The sequence below is a fragment of the Electrona antarctica genome (assembly GCF_951216825.1).
Source record: "Electrona antarctica genome assembly, chromosome: 4".
Lineage (NCBI taxonomy): Eukaryota > Metazoa > Chordata > Actinopteri > Myctophiformes > Myctophidae > Electrona > Electrona antarctica.
In genome coordinates this window covers 21,831,309-21,853,571 of record NC_136809.1, presented here as the reverse complement: position 1 = coordinate 21,853,571, position 22,263 = coordinate 21,831,309, and the positions used below count along the sequence as shown (strand labels likewise).

General features: G+C 42.2%; 1 protein-coding gene across 3 annotated transcripts in view; it reads right to left on the bottom strand.

Annotated features, from left to right (window-relative positions):
* rptor (regulatory associated protein of MTOR, complex 1) overlaps window positions 1–22,263 on the bottom strand; it is a 176,272-nt gene that overhangs the window by 38,382 nt on the left and 115,627 nt on the right. For all 3 annotated transcript variants that reach the window (XM_079500161.1, XM_079500162.1, XM_079500163.1), the window contains exons 18-22: window positions 21,442–21,582; window positions 20,375–20,495; window positions 19,691–19,837; window positions 16,767–16,922; window positions 5,447–5,565 (exon numbers count right to left, since the gene is read on the bottom strand). In XM_079500161.1, the coding sequence (XP_079356287.1) occupies window positions 5,447–5,565; window positions 16,767–16,922; window positions 19,691–19,837; window positions 20,375–20,495; window positions 21,442–21,582 (684 nt within the window). The remainder of the gene's footprint in view (window positions 1–5,446; window positions 5,566–16,766; window positions 16,923–19,690; window positions 19,838–20,374; window positions 20,496–21,441; window positions 21,583–22,263) is intronic.

The window sequence follows — 22,263 nt, the reverse complement described above, 5'->3', positions numbered from 1 at the left end:
GTACACTCTTTGAAGAGGCTGCCTGTGATATAGACGCAGATTACATCTCCAGTAGCTCTTACTAACTGCAGTCAATATCACATTAAATGTTGTACAGTACAGTGAAATGAGCGAATAACTGGATTTACAACTAATTTAAAGTGAAATCAGCCATTGCCTCGTCTCTCACGTGTAACTGTATGCGAAGACGCATGAACCTCTTTAACTCTTCAGCGCCTATCCTTTTAAGTTCTCCTCAAGTGTGAGAGCACTGCATATAAGGGCAAAGAGATACTCCTGTGTAGGACGTGTGTGTATGTGTGTGTGTATGTGTGTGTGTGTGTGTGTATGTGTGTGTGTGTGTGTGTATGTGATGATGAAAAGTGCAAAAAATGCTTGACAAGCTGAAAAAGCTCAACTGTGCCTGTATTACATATCCCGGCAGAGTTTTCTGACACTTCAGCAATACCCCAATCAATCATCTACAGTGAGTGGCAGGGACGCAACCCTAAAGGCCATTTAGAGGTGTTTCAGCACAATCGCTTTCTGACACAGTTGAGTCCAGGTACATAAATATAGATTATGTAGATGTATAAATATAGATCTTTTTTTTGTTTGTACTTTATTGAGTCAATCACATGTACAATTCCTTGTAACAAATACATTTTCTTTTCACATTTGTTTCTCACATGTTTTATAAATATAGATCTATAGCGTGAAATGGGACTAAAGCAGCAAATACTCCTGCCGCCTAAGGAGACAGATTTGAGTGTGGACATGCTGGAGGCTACAATACATGAGGTTTCGCTGTTATCCATTGGTGGGGGGACCCCCAGGGGTCTTTGGGTGGCTTCCACAGGGTCCACAGCAAAATGAAGATTTGTTTAAACACTTACTGTAAGCCCTGTTTTATTTTATTTTATTTTTTATTATTATTATTTTTGGGTATGCAGATAGTCGATCTACAACGATGCACAACGCATCATGATGCAACGTGTTGTGGGCTAGAAGATTGTCAGAAGATGCTGACAAATATTTTATGCGAGTGCCTGGCACAAACTATTTTCAGATGGTGATCCGTGGCCAAATACATATCAAATTGGTTGTCCTAATGACATGGAAATGTTTTAGAACCACTGTTAGAGTAAAAAAGATTATAACATTGTTAACATGTCATCTGTTTGACTTTCTCACATGAATATTCTTTAGCTCAAGTGCGTCTGAGGTTGTCTTCCACCGACCTGCTCCTTTTAAGGCAAAAATGTCAGATAAACCAAGCATAGCATAGTAACAGGGGCTGTCCAGACATATGGTAACTTGAAAAAGCGATCCTAACCATTACTTTTTGGGGTCACATCCATTTTCAACGAGTATCTTCATCAAATAAATTATAACCATCTAGAACATTGGGTAACCCTTCATTTTACGGTACGGTAATTACCAGGTAACTACCAGGTAATTACCTGGTAATAATAGGTAAGTACCTGGTATTACCTGGTAACAACCAGGTAGTAGTTATAAGTATTTACCCATTAATTACCTGGTAATTACATGGTAACTTCCAGATACATTACTCAGTAATTACTCAGTAATTACCAAGTATTACCCAGTATGTATAACTATTTACTGTATAATCTCCTGGTAATTATATGGAACTTACCATGGTAAATGACACACTGGTTGCCAGGTAATTACCAAGTATGTTCCTGACAATTACCAGGTATTTATACGTTTTTAGTATGTAATTACCAGCTAACTACCCGGTATTTATAAGTATTTACTCTGCAACCAGGCACGATACCCTGGTTGCAGGTACTATAGGTATGTAGGTACTATAGGTATACCAAGTATTTTCAACAACTACCAGGTATTTACTCTGCTACCAGGCAAGTTACCCAGTAGGTACTAGGTCATTACCAAGTATTTTCCTGACAACTACCAGGTAATAACATGGTAACTGTATTCACTGTGTTTACATGGGTACTACCCATGAAACACGTGGGTAGTAGCCTACCAGGAAATTACCAGTTGTTACTAGGTAATTTCCTGACAACTACCATGTAATTACCTGATAGGTACCCAGTAAGGAAGGAGGAACTGTACTGTAAAAGGAAGCGTGCTCTATTTCCATGATATTACCATGTACCTACCTGGCAATTGTAGATTATAATCCTCCCCATTACCCATCAGGGTGTATTTTGAACTTTGAATTTTGAACTGGCAATAACTGTTAATTACCAGGTATTTACTGTGTAAATGAACAGGTAAAACCAAGCAAGTTACCGTGTAAGAAAGGTGGAATTGTACTGTGAAAGGAAGCGTGGTTTGTTACAGTGAAAGTACAGGGTAATATTATGGAAACAAACCACGCTTCCTTTCACAGTACAGTTCCACCTTTCTTACACGGTAACTTGCAAGGTTTTACCTGTTAATTTACACAGTAAATACCTGGTAATTAACAGTTATTGCCATGGGTAGTACCCATGTAAACGTATTTTTTGTATTTTGAACTTTGAACTTTGAATTTTGAACTGGCAATAACTGTTCAAAATACACCCTCATGGGTAATGGGGAGGATTATAATCTACAATTACCAGGTAGGTACATGGTAATATCATGGCAATAGAGCACACTTCCTTTCACAGTACAGTTCCTCCTTTCTTACTGGATACCTATCAGGTAATTACATGGTAGTTGTCTAGTAACAACTGGTAATTTCCTGGTAGGCTACCCATGCGTTTACATGGGTAGTACCCATGTAAACACAGTGATTACAGTTACCATGTAATTACCTGGTAGTTGTCAGGAAAATTACCAGTTGTTACTAGGTAATTTCCTGACAACTACCATGTAATTACCTGATACGTATCCAGTAAGAAAGGAGGAACTGTACTGTGAAAGGAAGTGTGCTCTATTGCCATGATATTACCATGTACCTACCTGGTAATTGTAGATTATAATCCTCCCCATTACCCATGAGGGTGTATTTTGAATTTTGAACTTTGAACTTTGAATTTTGAACTGGCAATAACGTTAATAATGTTAATTACCAGGTATTTACTGTGTAAATTAACAGGTAAAACCTTGCAAGTTACCGTGTAAGAAAGGTGGAACTGTACTGTGAAAGGAAGCGTGGTTTGTTACAGTGAAAGTACAGGGTAATATTATGGAAACAAACCACGCTTCCTTTCACAGTACAGTTCCACCTTTCTTACACGTTAACTTGCTTGGTTTTACCTGTTAATTTACACAGTAAATACTTGGTAATTAACAGTTATTGCCAGTTCAAAATTCAAAGTTCAAAGTTCAAAGTTCAAAATACAAAAAATACGTTTACATGGGTACTACCCATGACAATAACTGTTAATTACCAGGTATTTACTGTGTAAATTAACAGGTAAAACCTTGCAAGTTACCGTGTAAGAAAGGTGGAACTGTACTGTGAAAGGAAGCGTGGTTTGTTTCCATAATAGTACCCTGTACTTTCACTGTAACAAACCACGCTTCCTTTCACAGTACAATTCCACCTTTCTTACACGGTAACTTGCTTGGTTTTACCTGTTAATTTACACAGTAAATACCTGGTAATTAACAGTTATTGCCAGTTCAAAATTAAAAGTTCAAAGTTCAAAATACACCCTGATGGGTAATGGGGAGGATTATAATCTACAATTGCCAGGTAGGTACATGGTAATATCATGGAAATAGAGCACGCTTCCTTTTACAGTACAGTTCCTCCTTCCTTACTGGGTACCTATCAGGTAATTACATGGTAGTTGTCAGGAAATTACCTAGTAACAACTGGTAATTTCCTGGTAGGCTACTACCCACGTGTTTCATGGGTAGTACCCATGTAAACACAGTGAATACAGTTACCATGTTATTACCTGGTAGTTGTCAGGAAAATACTTGGTAATGACCTAGTACCTACTGGGTAACTTGCCTGGTAGCAGAGTAAATACCTGGCAGTTGTTGAAAATACTTGGTATACCTATAGTACCTACATACCTATAGTACCTGCAACCAGGGTATCGTGCCTGGTTGCAGAGTAAATACTTATAAATACCGGGTAGTTAGCTGGTAATTACATACTAAAAACGTATAAATACCTGGTAATTGTCAGGAACATACTTGGTAATTACCTGGCAACCAGTGTGTCATTTACCATGGTAAGTTCCATATAATTACCAGGAGATTATACAGTAAATAGTTATACATACTGGGTAATACTTGGTAATTACATAGTAATTACTGAGTAATGTATCTGGAAGTTACCATGTAATTACCAGGTAATTAATGGGCAAATACTTATAACTACTACCTGGTTGTTACCAGGTAATACCAGGTACTTACCTATTATTACCAGGTAATTACCTGGTAGTTACCTGGTAATTACCGTACCGTAAAATGAAGGGTTACCGAACAGGGAACATCCCTCCATGGTAAAGACTTATTAGTATGACACATTCAGCTAGACCTGCGCCGTCCATCCCAGTAAAACTCTGTATAGCTCTTTGCCATCAGAGAGAGAGAGGGAGGGGGAGAGAGAGAGAGAGAGAGAGAGTTGTGTGTGTGTGTGTGTGTGTGTGTGTGAGAGAGAGTGAGTGAGTGAGTGAGTGAGTGAGTGAGTGAGTGAGAGAGGGTCATATGGTATGAATGTACTGTATGCAAAACACCATGTTAATTCTGTGAGGCGACAGCGCTACCGGCTGCAGTACTGTGCCCCCGAACTGATATCAATTACCCTGTCAACTACAGGTGTGTTTAATCCATTATACATGCATACGCATGGCCAATCTTTTGTCATACAGGAAGAATAATTGCCATGTAAATGTACGTATGTATGTATAAAAACCTCATATAGAGGCAATGCAAATTGTTGCCTCACTGTTACAGTTCGCTGGTCTGTTGCAGTAAGCTGTACATCAGGTCCTGTTATTCTTTAGTGTTGTCCAACTGGGGGTGCTAATGTGTGCATGAACTCTCCGAGGGTAACTACATAAGGGGGTGGTTGATGGCAGTGGCAAAAAGGTACAATAATACACTGGTGGGCTGGTTGGGGGGGAGGACCACAATAGTGGTTATTAAAGCACCTTAAGTTACAGCAGCCTAGCCTCTCTGCAGTGCCCTGCCTAGGGGGAGTCGTTGCCTCTTAATTGCATTTGCACAAAGTAATGGTCTTTGGTGGAGGAAAATGTCAGTGAGTCCACATTTATGTGAGGATGTGAGGGCAACTTCAAAACAGATTGTTTTCTCTGTAAATAAAAGTTTGGTTCTTTTTTTAAAAGCCATCTTATCCAGATGATTGATGCGACCACCTAAAATTAAATTCCTAAACTATTCCTCATTGGAGTTTGCAAGCCAAACTAACAGTACTAAGAGGTAGTTGGTTGCAGACCAGTGTCACGCACGAAAAGCACAAAAGTAAAAATCAGACAGGCAGACAGAGGAGTGTGCAGTACTGTACCTTATATGCGATGCTGTTGAGGACCTTCATGGCCAGGTCAGATACCTCAGGGAAGGGGTCTGCTGCCAGGTGGAGCAGGACTCTCCAGATCTGTGTGTAGACGCTGTTGAAGGACACGCCTGAAACGACAACCAACAGACCACAGTGTAAGCATCGCTGCACACAAGGAGCATGCCAAGACTTTAATTCAAACCTGTTGCAGTCACCAGAATCAAGAACTGTTCTCTAACATGGTTAAAAATTTTAACATTTTAAATTAAAATGGAGTTTGAAGTTATTGGTTTGTATAGGAAGGGGGAGTCTGATAAAAATGAATGTCTGGGGTGAAACACAAAAGATTGTTCTGCCAAGATCCTTTTATAAATTTGTAGACTCAATTATTATGCCATTTATCTGGAGGTTTAAAGCTCACAGAATATCAAAGACGCAAACCTACAGAGTTGGGTGGATTAGGTTTACCATAACTTTTGCATGGATTGCCATTGAAAATAATTATATTAAAAACACTTCTCTCCCAGCACTCCTTTTTTCAGCTCCTAGAACCCCCACTTACACCAAAATACAATAGTTATTTTGAACAGTCTGAAAATCTGGCAACAAATCAAAAAGAACAATAAACCATAGACAATAGACATATAAAGGTAGACGCCTCTTCTAGCTCTGGGGCGTGTGTACACGGATTGGTGGAGTGTGTGTGGGGAGGGAAATGACCTCCAGCACCAGGTAATGCACTCCATTAATCAAACACGCACAAGACAAGCAGCTGTTCCCACCAGTGGCCCTGTTTGTCCACTGCTGCTGTACACCTGTCGATCGTCATTATCACCATGAATACAAATGGCCAGAATCTAGTTTGTTGTCAGGTCTTCTTTGTGTTTTAACCCATTAAGACCTGAGGCCATTTCTACAGGTTCCTTTGAGGACCGCGTTTAAACGACAACTTTCCCTAGAGAAAACAGCAAAATAAAATATATTCGGGGGTACGGCAACAAAGTGAAACCACATTCAAGGGTGGAAATCTTTGAAATCGCTCCGCGTCCAGTCTCCATGTAAACATGCAATATGGAGAATCCGCAAAACCCGTGATGTCATGGCTCGCGCCGGCAGAGCCATAGAACCACGCTGCATTGGTGAATGTAAACAAACAGCCATGTGATAGGAAGTAGAACGGAAGTGGTTCCACGCATGCGTGACTGGTCTATCTGGCAGTGTGTCGCCGCCACCTAGCCAGGCATGCACACTACAGCGTTTTCAATCACTGTTGCGCCTCCGTCTAAATTCCTTCATTCATTCAAGTTTTATTTATTCTCGAAATTACACTGAGTAATTAAACTAATTTTCAGTGTCATCGAGTAATACAATATCATATAGAAAAACATCACAATACATCAGAAGAACAGGAAAAGAAAAAAACAAAAGGTATACATGTGAATTACATAGGTTTACAAATAAAAAGCTATGACAAATTTCAAAACGATCTAAAAACAGTTACATATTGTGGGGGTCTGTATGCTCACCAAGGTTTAAAACGACTCAAGGGTACCAATGTGGTCAATTTTAATGTTGTTTGCAGGTCATTCCATATATTAGGGCCAAAGAAGCTAAAAGCAGATCTACCAAGTTCAGAGTTAACTTTTGGTACCTTGAATTTGGGGAAATTACTTGACCGGGTGTGGTAGGGTTTAGAGTGCCATTTCAGAAAAGATGAGATGTATTTAGGACAATCTCCAAGCATGGCTTTATACAAGAACAGGTGCCAATGCAGTTCTCATCTCTCTGTCAGGGAGGACCATCCAACCTTGTTATATAAGATACAATGGTGAGTACCATAGCTATCACCCGTAATAAGTCGAATCGATGAGTGATAAACAGAGTCTAGGGATTTAAGAGTGGATACATTGGCTGCTGCATGTCTATAGATTATGGGCTGAACTATTCAAAAATGTTTTTTAAAATAGTAAAAAAAGGCAAAGAAGTTTCTGCTGTACAATAAATGACTGTCATCTGCATAGAGATGACAGCTACAGTAATTTAAAGATGAGGTGATATTATGTATATAAATACTAAAAAGGATTGGGCCCAGTATTGATCCTTGTGGGACACCTTTGCCGTTTTCACACATTGACGTCTTTCAGATGCAGAATAAATGCAGAATAAAAAGTGAGAACGCAACAGCGCGCAGTGTTAATTTTGACAGCAAATTCTGATTTAGTCTTAGTCTTTTGAATAACATCATTCAGTTTTAGTCCAATTTAATCATCTGAAATTGTAGTCTTAGTCTAGTCTTAGTCGACTAAATATGAAAATCTTAAGTCTTTTAACACTGATGTTTTCTTTAGACACCGTTGCCATGTAAATGTGTCCTATAGCAGTAGTGTTTTTATTTTTTTAATGTTAAAGAAATAGCAGATGTACCGGCACGAAGTGACGCGCTGTGAGCTTGTATATTTGCTATTTTATTTGCTATTGTAAATTTGCTATTGCTTTCCCGGTTTTAATGGTTTAACTCTCTCTCGTCTTTTCCCTGGCATTGTCTTTGCAGCTGAGGCATTGACAGGTGTGGTGATGATTAGTCCCCCCCCATCTCACTCTGCATAAAGCTCTTTCAAAGTGATTCATATTAACAGCAACGCCGCCTCTCTTTACTTGTTTATTTTGTCATTTTTAAACACACTTTCCAATTGGGGTTGGTGTTATGATCCATTGAGCTGTCACTCAGCAGGATTCTAAATTTACCAATGCTGCACAGACATTTACAGAGAGACAGAGAGAGAGAGAGAGAGAGAGAGAGAGAGAGAGAGAGAGAGACGGTAGCTAAGGCCTATAGACTCGGTGAACAATTCTCAATGTGTAAACATTGGTTTGTTTACTTCGGGTCTCAACCTGCCAGTCATGATAGTTTTTTGGAATTAGACACCCCATCCTCTAACCCCCCCCCTCAATTCTCCATATGCTGCGTCTGTCTAACTTGCTCTCTTTCTCTCCCGTCAGCTTTAATCTGTCTTGTTTTTTTCAGTCTCGGCTGTGGAGATGCTCGGCATCCAGCTGTTATTGTCTGACATTATACCCCCCCCCCCCCCCCCAAACTTCCATCTACTCTTCATTCTCTGTCTCTTTCTCCATTTGTCTTTCTGTTCGTACCACCACCACCACCACCACCACCACAGCGGTGGGGGGTGTAGGGGGTTTCTTTGCCCCCTGGCCCTCCCATTTTCTTGATGGGAGTGCACAAGAGTAACACCCTTTGGCAGTGAATCACTCAGGGCTTGAGGGAATGAGGGAATAAGTGAAGATGAAGACACAACTCACACCCACAGGCAACCTTCTGGACCCCTCCTTTCTAGAGGGGTCCAGTAACGTTAGTAACCAGCACTCATCAAATAAGGGGAAGGCGAGGTGAAGAATACAACACAGTGCTTGCTCCGAGTTTGCTTTGAGTTGCTCCGAAATTAGTGTCTAAATGTATGAAAAATGTATGCATTTTGTAATCGGTGGACCCCGTGAAAACGAGATGATTCAACTCAAGCAGTTATTCCCAACAAATAATTTTTAATATCAACGCCCATACCCTAGGTGGGGTTGGCAAAAGTACTTTTCTATTGTGAGTTTACTTTGTGTGTACTCTGCATGTCCCCTAGGCCTAGGATACGTACCCTCACAATAGACATGCAGTAATGCTGGTCGCTATACTGCCCTCTGGTCAATCCTTCTATTGCATGCCCTCAAACTGAAGGCCACCCTTAAAGTGGCCATAATACGGTAAGTACCGAGTCCACCCTCAAATTAGAGGTCATAGAGGCTGCCCTCTATCTAGAGGGCATGAGAAGTGAGACCACGTATACAGGGTGACGGTCTCCAGAGAAAATTGCAAAATAAAATAGATGTGCCTTCCGTTTAGACGGGTAACAGCATTTTCAGGGGTTAAAACCGCAACAAAGTGAAACCCCCTTCCAGAGTGGAAATCTTTGGAAACGCTCTGCCTGGCGTCTTCATGTAAACAATGCAATACGGGGAAAACCGCAAAACATGTGATGTCACATCGCCTATGCTTATTACATTGGTGAAGACAGAGCCATAGGTGATATTCTAGTAATGTAGTTTCTAGGATGGCCAAGCGCTCCCTCGCCCCACTCATCCTAGGAACAGAAATTGAACAAGCCACGAAACCACGCTGCATTGGTGAATGCAAACAAACAGCCATGTTATAGGAGTAGATGCGTACGTGACAAGTCTATCTGGCAGTGCATCACCGCCACCCAGCCACCTGGCATGCGCACTACAGCGTGTTCAATCAGTGTTGTGTGTCAGCGTAAACGCATAATGCATAATGCCCTGATCCATTAAAAGATTCTTTCAAAACTGTCCTGAAAATGTGGAGAAATTAAATAGATTAAATGTTTACCCTTTATTTCATCTGTAAATATAGCTATTTGTATTTGTTGATGACATGTATTAATGTGTAAATATTCTATGCTATGTTGAATTTAATATATAGGACCACAATGGAAACTACTGTAGTCCCCAGGATCTTTTTGTGTTGTCCTTTTAGCGTATGTGTTTTACTATATCTACGCACAGTACTAAAAAGGCTGCCCTCTAACTAGAGACCATAAGGACTGAGGAGTGCAGAGACAATGTACTCCCAATCTATTAGCCTCGGAAACCCAGACGTTTTTATTTCCAGGGAGAAAACAAAAAGTCTGGGGCCGAGTCCACTTCAATTCGGTATAGAGTAGCGCAAACGTCGATCACTCTCTGCTGATTTCTGATCGTCTGCACCTTTGTTAAATTGACGCACACGCACACACGTGCACACACACACTCCTCTCTCTCTCTGTCGCTCTAATTAATTAGTCTCATGTCGTGCAGCTGCATCTAGATTCTCCCGGTGGATCCCAGGCTCCCAATCTATTGACTCAAAGCAGTAGCTTGTGTGCTATCTGAGGCCAAATTTGAGTACTAAGGGATTAAGAGCAATACAACAACAAAGAAACAGCCACAAATAAACAGGCACTGCATGAAAGACAGTGGAGCGGCAGGGCCAACAGAGAGGACGAGAAGGGCAAAAGGGAAAGATGAAGGAAACGTGCATGTGAGAAAAAGCAAGCAGAGCAAGAGGGAGAGTGCTGAATAGGTGATTATTAGGCTGTAGCCAGAGGACCAGCTACAACAGCGGAGACACTGAGACAACAAACATGATCTTTACTATAAATTACGCAAATCTGCACGTACGACTCAAAAACCTAAATAACAACAGGCTTTGTAGAGTGTGGGTTATGGGGATGACAGTTGGAGATGGCAGCTAGCTACCGCGCTAGCTGTGGCAGTAAACAGCCAGTTGGTGATGTGAAATATGGCTTCCTCTCCCATTTAAACACCATGCTACTGTATATCATGGAGCACGGACAAATCATTGCGCTGCCTCGGCACAGTCCACATGAGGAGTTAAGGAGTACAATTCACCGGCTGAATGCCGCGTTCATGGCATGCATCATTTGATGATTTCTGTAAAGCAAAATGGTTGCAGCTGGAGTTGTGCAGATGTGAATAATTGGCACAACTCATTGTCGTTTTATAGCCGGTGTCATCGATACTCAATTTGGAATGAATAGACGGGCGACCTACGCAGGTCCATGTAGGAGAGAGGTAATGAATAGACGGGCACCCTACTCAGGTCCATGTAGGAGAGAGGTAATGAATAGACGGGCGCCCTACTCAGGTCCATGTAGGAGAGAGGTAATGAATAGACAGGCGCCCTACGCAGGTCCATGTAGGAGAGGTAATGAATAGACGGGCACCCTACTCAGGTCCATGTAGGAGAGGTAATGAATAGACGGGTGTCCTACTCAGGTCCATGTAGGAGAGGTAATGAATAGACGGGGACCGTACTCAGGTCCATGTAGGAGAGGTAATGAATAGACGGGTGTCCTACTCAGGTCCATGTAGGAGAGAGGTAATGAATAGACGGGGACCGTACTCAGGTCCATGTAGGAGAGAGGTAATGAATAGACGGGTGTCCTACTCAGGTCCATGTAGGAGAGAGGTAATGAATAGACGGGGACCCTACTCAGGTCCATGTAGGAGAGGTAATGAATAGACGGGTGTCCTACTCAGGTCCATGTAGGAGAGGTAATGAATAGACGGGGACCGTACTCAGGTCCATGTAGGAGAGAGGTAATGAATAGACGGGCACCCTACTCAGGTCCATGTAGGAGAGGTAATGAATAGACGGGGACCGTACTCAGGTCCATGTAGGAGAGAGGTAATGAATAGACGGGCACCCTACTCAGGTCCATGTAGGAGAGGTAATGAATAGACGGGCACCCTACTCAGGTCCATGTAGGAGAGAGGTAATGAATAGACGGGCACCCTACTCAGGTCCATGTAGGAGAGAGGTAATGAATAGACGGGGACCCTACTCAGGTCCATGTAGGAGAGGTAATGAATAGACGGGTGTCCTACTCAGGTCCATGTAGGAGAGGTAATGAATAGACGGGGACCCTACTCAGGTCCATGTAGGAGAGGTAATGAATAGACAGGCACCCTACTCAGGTCCATGTAGGAGAGGTAATGAATAGACGGGTGTCCTACTCAGGTCCATGTAGGAGAGGTAATGAATAGACGGGGACCCTACTCAGGTCCATGTAGGAGAGGTAATGAATAGACGGGTGTCCTACTCAGGTCCATGTAGGAGAGGTAATGAATAGACGGGCGCCCTACTCAGGTCCATGTAGGAGAGGTAATGAATAGACAGGCGCCCTACTCAGGTCCATGTAGGAGAGAGGTAATGAATAGACGGGCGCCCTACTCAGGTCCATGTAGGAGAGAGGTAATGAATAGACGGGCGCCCTACGCAGGTCCATGTAGGAGAGAGGTAATGAATAGACGGGCGCCCTACGCAGGTCCATGTAGGAGAGAGGTAATGAATAGACAGGCACCCTACTCAGGTCCATGTAGGAGAGAGGTAATGAATAGACAGGCACCCTACTCAGGTCCATGTAGGAGAGAGGTAATGAATAGACGGGCGCCCTACTCAGGTCCATGTAGGAGAGAGGTAATGAATAGACGGGCGCCCTAAAGATGACTTCCTTCTCCTCTTTCCATATTATGGGTTATGGCTTTTGTCCACTTTCTGTTACCTTGAACAATGTAATTTATATTGGCTACAGTATGTAGCACAAATGTTATGCGTTTTTTAGGCCAAGTTAATGGGAAAATACATGTACTATGATGTCATGTAGTTGATAGTGGGTGCTAGGGTTGGGATTCGTTAGGATTTTAACGGTTCCGGATCCTTCCCGGATCCCTCTTAACGGTTCCGGTTCCTAACGGTTCCCTTAACGGATCCTAATATTATTTTTTCCCCTTTTTTTCTGACATAGATTATGCTTATATTATAACTAACCTAACCAAGTACATAATAAACACAAATTCATTAATTCAATTATTGAAAATGCACTTTACAATTATGAGGTGGCACTATTATTTAAACTTCACCACCACCTCCAGCAGCAGATAGCCACCACAACAATATAATTGTTGCAATTTGTACTGTATATTGCAATTTGTACATTGCAATAATGATATTGTTTTGGTGACTAATGTTGTCTTTAATGTTCAGATTAATCTTATATGAAGTACCCCTTACCCTAATGGAAACAAGCCATAGTGCTTTCTTGGATTATAAAATCCTCTTAGCAGACCTTGTATTGAACTGTCAGGCTACGTTCCTGTGCTTTTTTCTGCAAACTGTTTATAAAGTAATCAATCTATGGAGGTATATGCACCTAAAGGCTGGGCTCTCAACAGTCTCGCGATTAATTTAGAGCCAAATCAAAAGCAGTTGAGTTGCTTATAAGTTGTAAAAATACGTGCAGACAAATTGATTTGGCTCTATAGTTAACGTGATTCATAAAATATCAGACAGAAAGACGTCGAGTCATTGGCGTTCTAAATTAACACCATTGACAACAGTTGTACAATACGCCTAATGAAAAGCTCTGTAGACGTTAGTTTTCTAGCCTGGGGAAAGTAAACCAGCCTTGCATCATCCTCGTCCCCCGTCGGCTGTGGTGGAGCTGCGGGGAGAGCGGGCACGGCTTTCCGCATGGCTCACAAACGCGATGTGCACTCGTGTAGGCATATTGATTTTGAGATGTTTCTCAATGTGGACGTGGTACAAGTTGCAACAACCTTTGCAACTATAGCATCAAATGTATTGCACTTTGCGTGCTCAGCCTCAGTCATTTCCCTCTCTGTTAATATAACCACACTTTGGAGATCTCTTCGACATACTGTCCCACTGTCCCACTCGCTCCGCGGCGGTCGCTGAATGCACAGACAGAACAGTGGGCGTATCCTCCCAGACCTCACTCACTCACGTAGGTGGGGTGACGTCACCCCAGGCTCTGCTTGCATGCAAGCAGACACAGCGGAGCTAAATGACGACTGATGAGAACCGTTTGTGGAACCGTTAATAAAAAAACGATGGAACCGGCTCCGGATCCGCAATGTCGGAACCGGGTCTGAAATGGACCCGGTTCCGAATCTCAACCCTAGTGGGTGCCACATGACATCACGTCACTTAAGTGTGATTCTTTCTCAGAAGCCTTTTTACCATTTGATGGGACAAACCTTGGGGTCATGAGACACAGACGCCAGATTTCAGACCGTTAGGTCAGACGCTTTCTGATTCACGCTTGGGACTGAGATTTGGTGAATTATTGGATTATTGGATTATAGGATGACAAATATGTTTTGGTGGTGATTTATTATTATTATCTACAACACTTGAAATGGTAAAAGAAATCAGCCCTCCTTATAGTACATTTTAAATACATTTCGTATGGAGCACTGTAAGCAACCGTACATCACATATTTGCCACCTTCAAAATGGGATCGAGCATCTCAAATCCACTGACACAGGTGGAAGTGGAGCCAAGTCCTTACTGTGGCAAAACACAAATGTCAAAGAGGATATTCACAATGCCTGAGTTAGACAAGGTGCTATGGGTTTGGGATCTGCTGACTAAGACACTTTTCCAGTAGAAAAAAATCATTTAGGTGCTTGCTTGTAACAGTAAGAAGACTACTGAAATAACAGCCGACTGATTCCAATTACCGTACTCTTTGTTTTGTACATGAAAATAAATCAATAGTTAAAGTGCAGAATTTCCAGTATCACAGGTGTAGCAATCATAGATGCATCTTATACAGCTTCAACCGTATGGCTATGCTCCAGTATAATGCCCAGCAAGCTTTCCATTCCATTCCACAGTTCTGCCCTTTTCCTTTCATACATGCAGGACAGTGCAAGGTGAGAGTTATTAACAAGTGAACAGGGAAGTTGGGACTTGTTTCAGCCATAAAGTTGGCACTACTTAAGGGGCATTTGGCAATAATTATTTTAACCTGCGTGTGCTGGGCCCATGGGCAGCTCGTAACATTTAACCAAATTGAATGCAAAATTTGGTGGATAAAATAATGCACTGGGGAGGCTTTTCTCCTATAAACTTTCATTTAAAATAAATTGGTATCGCATGGAAACAGTGTTGTGGGGAAAGATACCTTCTGGCACGGTTGTGTCTAACTGTGGAACTGAGACTGGGCAATCCTCTATGTCTAGGGAGTTTGATTTAATACTAGATTAATTCATAAATCCTAAATTACAGCATGACACAGCGCATCTCACTAGAGTGCAACTGCATGAAAACCTGTGTCTCTCTACTGGGTAGCTTTCTGGGGACTTTGTACATTTTGAAAGAGCTTGTGTGGTTATGTAAGCAAAGTCAATTGTGTAAAAGCTGAATTTCAAAGCAGAAGAAATTGGGCATGGTCTCAAAGGGCCCCTCAGCTTTCAAGGACAGATGCTAATAGAGCTTGGCAATACATTCCTATAGTGGGGTGGGAAGCGCTATGGAATATTAAGACATATTTAAATCAATTTCTCCTGCTGACAGCTGATGCCTTGGTGTGAACTAAGCTCCGATGATGTATTGCGTGTTCCTAAAAGCAGGGCAACATTCATTAAGGAACAAATTGAAGAAAACACTTTTCATTATGGTATCTGAACTTGTTTTCATGTCAAGTCATATGTAGTCTTTTCTAGAAGCCTAATTTACTTTCTATGAGCGATATTCAATTTTCCATTGTGCTTTTCACCTGAGTAACACAAAGAGAAAAAGGGGAATCCCCAGTTTCCTTCCTTCCCTCCACCTCCCCTGTGAGTTCTGTAGCGAGTTAATCGTTTCCCTTCTCGCACACAAACTGGTTGTCCGGGCGCATGGTGTAGCATGCCAATCACTCCTGTGAAGGAGGAAAGAGCATGGGACTGACTTAAGGACTGTGTGTACAAGAAAAAGCACTCCGTTCACCTCACAGTGATATACAATGCTGTCCCCCCCCATTCCACTTTGTGCTGCTCTTTGCACCTCTTGTTCCTGCTGCTGTCTTTCATTAGGCTTCAGTGGAGGTGGCTTTGGGTCTTTCCATGTTAAGTCTCTATCCTGATCTACTGTCTTGTTATTCTTGTCTGAGGCCGAGATCCTTCTTGGCCTTTTAGTCTATGGTCCGATCACCTTATGCTCTCTATTGTTTCCCTGCTCTGGGGAAAAGTGCTTGGGGAAGAGACTGTGTCCTATACAATGCTAAATAAAATAACCTTTGCCCGACCCCATCACCCATCTCCCCTTGCAACAGTTCCTGATACCTCAGTAGTTGGTGTACAGGGAGTACAGTAGTTGGGGGGGGGGGGGGAGTAAGCCAGGGCTTCTGCAAGATGAATAAGTGTTTTACAGTACCTGTCACTCAGACCTCTCTTCGAACCTGTCTTTTCTTTTACCGGTTTTCGAAGACCTGAATGTACACAAGCTTGCACTCATTGAAAATGCATCTCACTGATTTGCCAAATCTCAATAACAATGTAACAGATAACAAGTGTGTTCATTTTCTTACAGCAAATGCAACCACAACTCTCACAACGTACACTCCTGGAGTGGGACCAGAGAAAACATGTGCAAAGTTTGACATGGATCGGGCCAACGGTGGCGGAGATTAGCTGGTAACAGACGGACGGAAGGACGGACACACACACGGACACACACACACACGGACGGAGTGCAAAACATACTCTCTCCCCATGCCTTCGGCCTGGTGGAGACAATAACACAATTCCATGTTTAGAAGTTATAAACCTAACCGTATGGTACAGTTGTGTGAAAGATTATGGGAAGCCCCCCCCCCCCACACACACACACACCTGTAAAACAGAAAAACCTTCACAGACCCCCAGTTTGAATACCACTGGGGTAGGAGATGTTACCTATGAGGGAGTTGAGTGAGGAGTAGGAGGAGACCCGCCTCATCTTATCGATGGTCTCGAAGGAGAGGATGTACTCGTCATTGTCGGGACTTCCAAGAGTACTGCTGGCACTGCTGCTGGTGCTAAGGTTACCAGGGGAGAAGGCTGCTGGACCACCTGCATGGACACGGACACACACGGACGGACACACACACACACTTTTTGTTATTACATATACAAACTAATAATACAGCATCCAGCATGACATAAGCCACGTAAGCATGTTCATTTTAATGCAGAGGACAGAAGCCATACAATTAAGAAATTGTTCACAAGGTCTACGGGTGTCAAAGATATTGACGTCCAGTTGTTATATCGTGTGTGGCAGAGCCACTTTCCCCTTTGCCGTTGCCGTGCTGGAAAAGTTGCCGTTGTGTGATCAAAAACAATGGAAGCAGCACAGGTAACCAGCCACTGTGTGTGTGTAAGCATCATGCGAGGGCACCACTTCTATTGTCTCACCCTTGCGCACCAGTGCTTCACAAGTAATTTATAGCCTTCTTTATAAGAACCGACATGAATTTGAATATTAATTTGTGTGTTGATGCATCTTTAACTGTCACAGAGGAGTGCGTTAAGCTGGTGTTGAGGCATTATGTAGCAAAAACCTGAAGTTGAGCAGAGAGGCTGTGCTCAAACGTTTCTTTCAATTAGATTATGCCCGGAAATTGTAGTATTCATGGAGGACAAAGTTGTTACAGTGCTTGAACTGGGACGGAATTCACCACTAGAGGGCAAAACAAGCTCTGCTGATCCATATTAGGCTACTTATGCTTACTCACACCGGGGCTCCACCACCGGGCGCGTCAGCGTCGCGTCTCCGTCACCGTCAGGGAATGTTCCCTTTTTAATCAATGAAGGGTGGCTCCACTGCCCGCGTTGTGACATTAACGCGTGCATTAAAATTGAACCGGTGCGTTTTTTGACACACGCGACGGAGACGCAACGCGTCCGGTGGAGCCCTGGCGTTAGGCTACTTACGTAGCCTACTGCAACTTTCAAATGAAACTAGGTGCGTAACTGTGCATATTGGGAAGCTGTGCACAATTGCGCATGCCATTCCCCCAGCACTGTCAAGGCCGCCATTGACTGAAGAAATCCTTCAAAATGGTGGATTTCATTTGGATCAAACGTCGCCCGGGTTTCACTGTTGGATCCATACGGCATGGGGCTAAAAACCATCACTACAGGCTCGAGCTTGCAAATTGCAAGTAGAAAGCTCCTGTACACACCTGAAAAAGTATGAACTGCAAATTAAACATAATACTATAGTGTAGTTAACATATTCTTGTTCAGTCACAAACCTCAAATCAGTTGATGGTAGATCATGGTACCTATCATATTCTGTATGTTGTGGACTTGTGACTGAATACCCTATACAGTATTACAGCATTCGCGCTGCAGAGACAAAAGGTAACCCAGCCTGCACCAGTTTGCATTTTGACCAATCCTGTCTGTGACCTAGAATGAGTTTTGACAACCCCTGGTTGGCACAGTCAATTTAACCACCTGGCCCAGTCTCTCCCTTCATAAATCCCATTAACACCAAACAATGCTCTGAGTTGTACAAAATGATCACAGGCTACATACTGAAATGTGGAGATGGGGAATGGAGAATAATGAAAATACACACTGCCATAGTTATTGATAATACATATGGTGGCCAATTGGAATAAGCTCTGTTGAAAGGAGAAAAATGTAATAAAAAATATGTCAGCAGTAGGTTACACTACGTGCTTTAGCATCAGTCAGTGATTTAACAAAAGTTGGGGCTTGAGCATTACTCAGTCTGGCTGTAAAACTGTATTGTTGACAAGATGGCGAGTTAAGCTCTTGCTTTCAGACATCTAAATCGGAGCACAATAACCAAGCAAGGCGGTTAAAAGTTCAAATTCAAATGTGTAATGTGTGCATGTGGCGCTTTCGGGCTAGGTGAAGCCTAGCCTGGGGTCCACTATGCTTTCTATGGCATAGGCAGCTCCCGGCAGGATCCGCCGGGAGACTCTAGACGCAGGTGCGCGACATGAGACTAATTAATTAGAGCGACAGAGAGACACAAGAGTGTGTGTGTGTACATGTGTGCGTGTGTGAGTCAATGTAACAAAGGTGCAGACGATCAGAAATCAGCAGAGAGTGATCGACGTTTGCGCTACTCTATGCCGAATTGAAGTGGACTTTTTTTTTTCTCCCTGGAAATAAAAATGTCTGGGTTTCCGAGGCTAGGTGAAGCCAGACCCTCAAGCATTTTCCAGTCATTTGTGCATTTGAAATTGATGGGAGGTGGTATGAGGATGGAGAAAAGGCCTTTATTAATACTCGGTGAGTCAACCATGAGTAAAGTGATAATGGACCTTTAAGACAGTTACAGTACATCCGTGATTTACAATTGATCAAGCTAAAGAAAGTTCAATGAAATATACCCAGGAGCACATTCATTAAACTCTCCCATTTTTGTCTGCTTTCAGTAATTTAATTTAGCAAACTGAAGCTTCCTAGTAAATTGCTCTGTGACGGTGAGACCAGGTCATCATCCTATACAGGTATTTCTAAGAATGAATAGATATGTCCTGTTATGTTACCATTCTTACTCAAATTTTTATCTACACTTCCTTACACTGTTTTACACTGCATAGAGTGGTAGAAACCCATATCCAACCTGTACAGTAAGGGGGTTGTTTGGCTCGGTAACCAATCGATCGTTATCCTAGTTGGCGATACCTGAAGTATTATTAAAACTAGTATTAGTAAAGAAGTAATCTTGGGGCCTTGCAACTTTGTCACTTTGTTCTCAGATGTGTTTAATTCTCCACGTCCTCACTAATTATTGTCATGCCTTGCATCTGCGTGATGGCTGCTCCCAGTCACTCCCTCCATCCGTCACCTACCTTCCTCATTGAGGTTGAGGTTCTGCAGGCTCTTGTTGAGGTTGCGGGCGGTGGTGGCGGCTCGGATGTTGGTGTAGGAATTAACTGAGCGCAGGCGTGGGATGGCGGGGCTGTCTCTGTCCCTCACGGGAGTTAAGTTACCAGGCTCTAAAAACAAAAAGAGCACAGCATATATGTGAATTATCACATCTAGGTCAAGGTGAGAAAAATGCGGAAAAGCTGGCTCAATATATAAAATAAGCATAAAGATGTATTTTATAATGCTTTGCTCAATTCAAGCTGCCAACGGGAAGCTGCATGAATTGAGAAAATATGAATTGAAAAATTGTCAACTGCTGCTGACAAAAACATTTCCCAGCATTACATTATGTTGTATACACTACAGTATATAGCCTACTATATTCCTGCACAGGATTGGTGAATTTGTAGTTCTGAGTTTGTAAGTCTGCAGTACAAATGAATGAGAATCAACAGGAATTTTGAGTATTTAACTCATTCACTGCAGGATTTTAAAAACATGTTTATTAATTTTAAGATAAATATGTCTACTCTCTACCTAAATGCACCACCCAGTGCCAGCCTTTGCTGGCTTACCTTTTAAGTAGTCACACAATATTCATCTCCACTACGATCGCAAACCCAACTTTGTGTTTGTGTTCATTGTGTTTTTCATGCTCTTTGAACCTGCAGTGTTGGCTGGAGAGGGAACAGTGTAGTTCTTCTCCTCCTCTATGAACTGCAGTGCCACTGTACAGAAGTTACTCTCATACTGGACCACAAGGTGACTGAGTGCCACCACCAGCTCCTAGACAGCACACACACATACACACCATTGCATAACATTAGGAACAAAATAAGTAGCAGCTATTTCGATCATGACCAATCACCCATAAACACGTCTGTCTGTCTGTCTGTCTGTCTAGTTGACCCTTGAATTAGCCGGGGAGCCACAGGCCTAAAAGCTCAAGGAATAGAGATTAACCTGTGATGTCATGACATACTTTTTATTTGTGTTTTTTCTATTCACTTAGTCATTAAGGTCCACAGAATGAAAAAAGTGTAATGGTCAATTTTGTATTCCACACCATAGACAACCAATATAAGTCAAAATGTTCCAAATTTCATCATACTTTAATAGCATGTCAAACTAGGGGGTTTTCATGATTCTGAATCCATTCCAAGCATTAGCTTTGCACGGAAAACACTCCTTGGCCTAAATTCGGCCATAGCCACTTTCCCAAATGTGCCCAAAATCAGAATCATGAAAAACCCCTAGTTTGACATGTCACATGATACTTAAAGCATGATGAAATTTGGATTTCTTTGCCTTTTATAGGTCGTCTATGGTGTGGTATATCAAAATGGCCATAACATTTTTTCGCAATGTTTCCGGCAGAGCAAACCTCTCAATCTGTGGACCTTAATGTTAAGTGAATAGAAAAAACACAAATAAAAAGTATGTCATGACATCACAGGTCCTCTCAAATTTTGGGTGACTGGCTCCCCGGCTAAATTCACTTCCACTGCATCGTTTTCTAATTGTCCTGCACAATTAAAACATATATTTACATTATAAACGTATTTTTTTAATTGGGGACAATTAAATGGCATATGGCAAAGGTCATTGCATATTATGTGGCCCAGTAAACAGCACAACAACAATATTATGAACTATTTAAAACGTGTTACTGGACTGACAAAGATTAACTACAATTCATAGTTTATGTGTGTGTGCCTTTCAGCTACAGTACCTTACGAACAACCGGACTACCATCGTTGATAAGTTGGGCAAGCATCATGGCTACGTTGTGGTCGATGGTGGTGGAGTGGTCCGTTCTCTCTGCAGAATTACCCACAAATGTGCCCAGAGCAAAGACCGCTGCACACCTCACCTAGAGTAGAACAGAACTTCATTACAACCAAGATGACCATTCATTCACGTTTTAACCCATTAAGACCAGAGGCAGATTCTACAAATGTCTTCTAAATCCTACCTGTTTTCTGAAATTGTGCTATATCAGTGGTGCTCAAGGACCAACATCACCCACTACAGGCACATCTAATTGGAAATGTACAGCAGTATGTTTGAGAACAACATTGTGGAAACACTTGGAATGTGGAAATATTCTAATTCGCCACAACAATAAATCTCAACAGAATATATCAGCACAAAATAATACGTTTATAGGGCAGAATAAAAAAGCCACCTCGAGCACAGTGTACATGTGCGTGTTTATTATTGGTTTAGCAAGTTGTACACAATGAGAAAATAACATTGTCCTCTTGGGGTAGACCTGGCATGGTTCCGCTCAAACTTAATTACAGCCTCTCCGCTTACTCTATGTAACCTTGAGCTCTCTATTCCTCGTCCCCCATGCATCTTCTATCTTTATTCCTCCTTCATCTAGGAACAGAAACACACAGAGACACCTGAAGCCTTAGAGGTACAGACGTACAGTATGAGCAGATGCCAATGCATGAAGTGACTGTCGAGATGATAAGTCTACCATACCAGACCTCACCAAAAAGCAATAGTAATTTTGTATTTTAAAACTAAATGTGGACCAGTCTTA